General features: G+C 64.5%; 1 protein-coding gene across 1 annotated transcript in view; it reads right to left on the reverse strand.

Moving 5' to 3' along the window:
- DNAH17 (dynein, axonemal, heavy chain 17) overlaps positions 1-2914 on the reverse strand; it is a 107024-nt gene that overhangs the window by 101622 nt on the left and 2488 nt on the right. The window contains 6 exon segments of the mRNA XM_015562672.1: positions 68-235; positions 974-1060; positions 1178-1330; positions 1876-2001; positions 2159-2244; positions 2720-2819. Coding sequence (XP_015418158.1) covers positions 68-235; positions 974-1060; positions 1178-1330; positions 1876-2001; positions 2159-2244; positions 2720-2819 — 720 coding nt within the window.

The raw sequence follows: 2914 nt of genomic DNA on the forward strand, positions 1-2914 counted from the left end.
CACGCCCCGCCGCGTGCCTCCCGCTCCGGGGGCCTCTGCCATTGCCCCAGTCAGGGCCCCCACCCACCGAGTCTTCCGGGTCCAAGGGGTCGTATTTGCAGTCAATGAAGACCTTCACCAGCTCGAAGACCTCCTCGTGGATCTGCACGACCAGGCTGCCCAGGATGCTGCCGCGCACGCCGCCCAGCTCGATCTTCTCCAGCTTCAGGAACTCGATGGCCGTTTTGTAAAGGTCCTGGCGGAGGCAGCAGCCGGGGTGCCCGCCCATCAGCTTGTCTCAGAGCCACAGTCTTGGAACCAAGGTGGGCGCTCGGCCACGCCCGGTGCCGGGCTCTGCCCCCTGAGGATCCAGCCTGGCCGCCACGGCCCACAGGGTGGGGCTGAACAGCCAGGATAATCTCAGTATTGCTTTTCTCTTTAAATAAGAAAGAATTCTTTTTCCAGTAGAACTTGAGTGAATTTCGGTCATGCATTTAATTTCACCAGGTCACATCTGTGCTGTGCCAGCACAGCCAAGGGTTCGGTGAGCCTGAGGGGGTGCGGCAAAGGATGTAGAAAAGATGGGGTGAGGGCGTGGCTGAGGCCAGGGGCGCCCTCACAGAGTCCACGCTCATGCCTCCGGGACGGCTCCCCTTTGCCTGGTGGGCACACTATGTTCACAAAGTTAGAAAAAAACAAAACCCTGGAGATGACAAGACCAGAGGCCGAGCTGTCTGACCCTCGCATCCCCCCTCTGCTCCCCAGGGGGCACCTGAACCCTTTAGGGTTTAATTTGCTCCCCGACTGCAGGCATTTGTGTCATTAGCTGCCCACAGGCAGGAGCCACGGCTCGGAGCACGGCTGACAGCCCCCCGTGACATGGATGGGAGGGAGGAGTGGGGGTGGGGGTGGGGATGGAAGACGCCGCAGTCCTCTGTCCTCAGGTGAGGGCCGCCCTGACGTGCAGGCGAGGGGAGCCCGGCTTCACCTTTACCTCAATGGTCTGGATGCGACGGAAGAAAGAATTCATTCTGGAAAACGCGAGAGAAGACGGGAATTCCCAAGGCACCGGCTCCTTGTCCTGGGTGGGGGCGGCGGGGGTGGACAGAAGGAGAGAGAGAGAGAGGCTGAGCCTGCCCCCACCTTCGCCCGCCCCCACCTGGGCGGCCCGCCCGCTGCCCGCGGCTCCGCTCGGCACCTTGAAGAAGAGCTTCATGTTGGCGCAGCAGAACTGGTAGGTGCGGTACAGCCCCTTGAGCACGGACACCGACAGGGAGATGCCGTTCAGCACCTCCTCGATCTCCCCCTGCAGCCCTTTCAGCACCTCGTCCGGGCCCAGGTAGGTCCGCGTCTGCGGGAAGACAGGGCGTGGCACAGCCCTGCCGGGCACACGGCCCCGGGGCTGGCAGGCAGGTAGGAGACCAGCCACCGTGGGCCGGGACCTGCTTCTAGGGACACAACCCACCCGCCGCCCGCCGCCTGCCAGGTGGCCCCACAGGCAACTAGACCCTCCCGGTGGGGCTGGGACAACCTGCTGCGGGCTGCAGGGAGGTATGGGGGGCGGGTCCGGGCTGCAGTGCCCGGAGGGGCCTGCAGACAGGGCTGTGGATGCCATCTGAATGCCCACAGGCAGGTGGGCAGCTGGTGCAGAGGAGAAGGGAAGGGCCTCGGGTTGAGGGAGACGAGGCAGCTCAGTACAGGACCGGGACCCCACAGAGCCCTGGCCCCGCCTTGGGGCGGGAGGCAGAGCCCCTTCCTTGGCTCCTCCCTCCAACATGCGGGGCTGGCAGAGCCCAGGTCCCAGGAGAGCTCCGGTGGCCCCCGGGGCCTATGCGCGCCCTGCGCCAGCCAGCCGGGGCCTGTGCGCGCCCTGCGGGCGGTGGGCAGGGGGCCTACCATGTCCATGACCTGGTTGCAGAACTCCTGCAGGATGACGATGACCCTGGAGGGCGTGTTGTAGTGCTTGGAGTTGGCCCAGATGAGGCAGATGGTGTACAGCACCTTGGCGATGAAGGTCGGGAGCTGCGGGGACACGCGGAGTGCTCGGTCGTGTCATCTCAGCTGTCCCCGCAGAGACCCCAGCGCGGAGGGAGAGGCACTGGTCGGCCGCCCACTGCCCCGCTCCCGGGACGCAAGCCCCGCCCTGCCGACGGCCTTCCTCTCGCTGACGCGGACGCACCGCCGTGAAGTCCGCCTGCTCCATCTCCTCCAGCAGGATCCGCAGAGGCTTCAGGTGCAGGACAATGTCATTGGCCTCCTTCAGCCCTGCACACAACCAGCAAGGTCAAGGTCAAGGTCAAGGGCGCATTCCCACGGGAGAGAACACCAGCCACGCCGCTGGTCAGACAAAACCCGCGGGCTCTGTGTTAGGGAGCCCTGCTCCCTCCAAACACAGCAGCTTCGCCCGGCCTGTGTGGCTCAGTGGTCGAGCATCGACCTATGAACCAGGAGGCCACGGTACGATTCGCGGTCACGGCACAGGCCCAGGTTGTGGGCTCCATCCCCAGTGTGGGGCGTGCAGGAGGCAGCCGGCCAGTGATTCTCTCAGCGTTGCTGTTTCTATCTCTCGCTCCATCTCCCTTCTCTGAAACCAATAAAAATGTATTTAAAACACACACAGGAGCTTCCTGTGTGGGGGCCTGGAAGCTGCTCCTGGGGGGGGGGCAGCCGAGCCCCGGGGTTGGTGCCCTGCCCCAGGCCCTCTGGGAGGCACCGGCAGCATCCTGGGGTCCCCGCTCACCGTCAGTGACGTTCAAGTACACGTTCTGCAGGGCTGGCCAGTAGCAGCTTTGGGCTTTTTCCAGGATCTCAACTATCCTGTTCACTTTGGGCCTGTTCAGCTGAGGAGGAGAGGAGAACATGGGCCTTTCAGGAGAAACGCAGACCTGGATGCCCAGCCTCACCCTGCGGTGGGGGGGAGGGTGGGGACTGGGGG

Source organism: Myotis davidii, unplaced genomic scaffold (assembly GCF_000327345.1).
Source record: "Myotis davidii unplaced genomic scaffold, ASM32734v1 scaffold991, whole genome shotgun sequence".
Taxonomy (NCBI): domain Eukaryota; kingdom Metazoa; phylum Chordata; class Mammalia; order Chiroptera; family Vespertilionidae; genus Myotis; species Myotis davidii.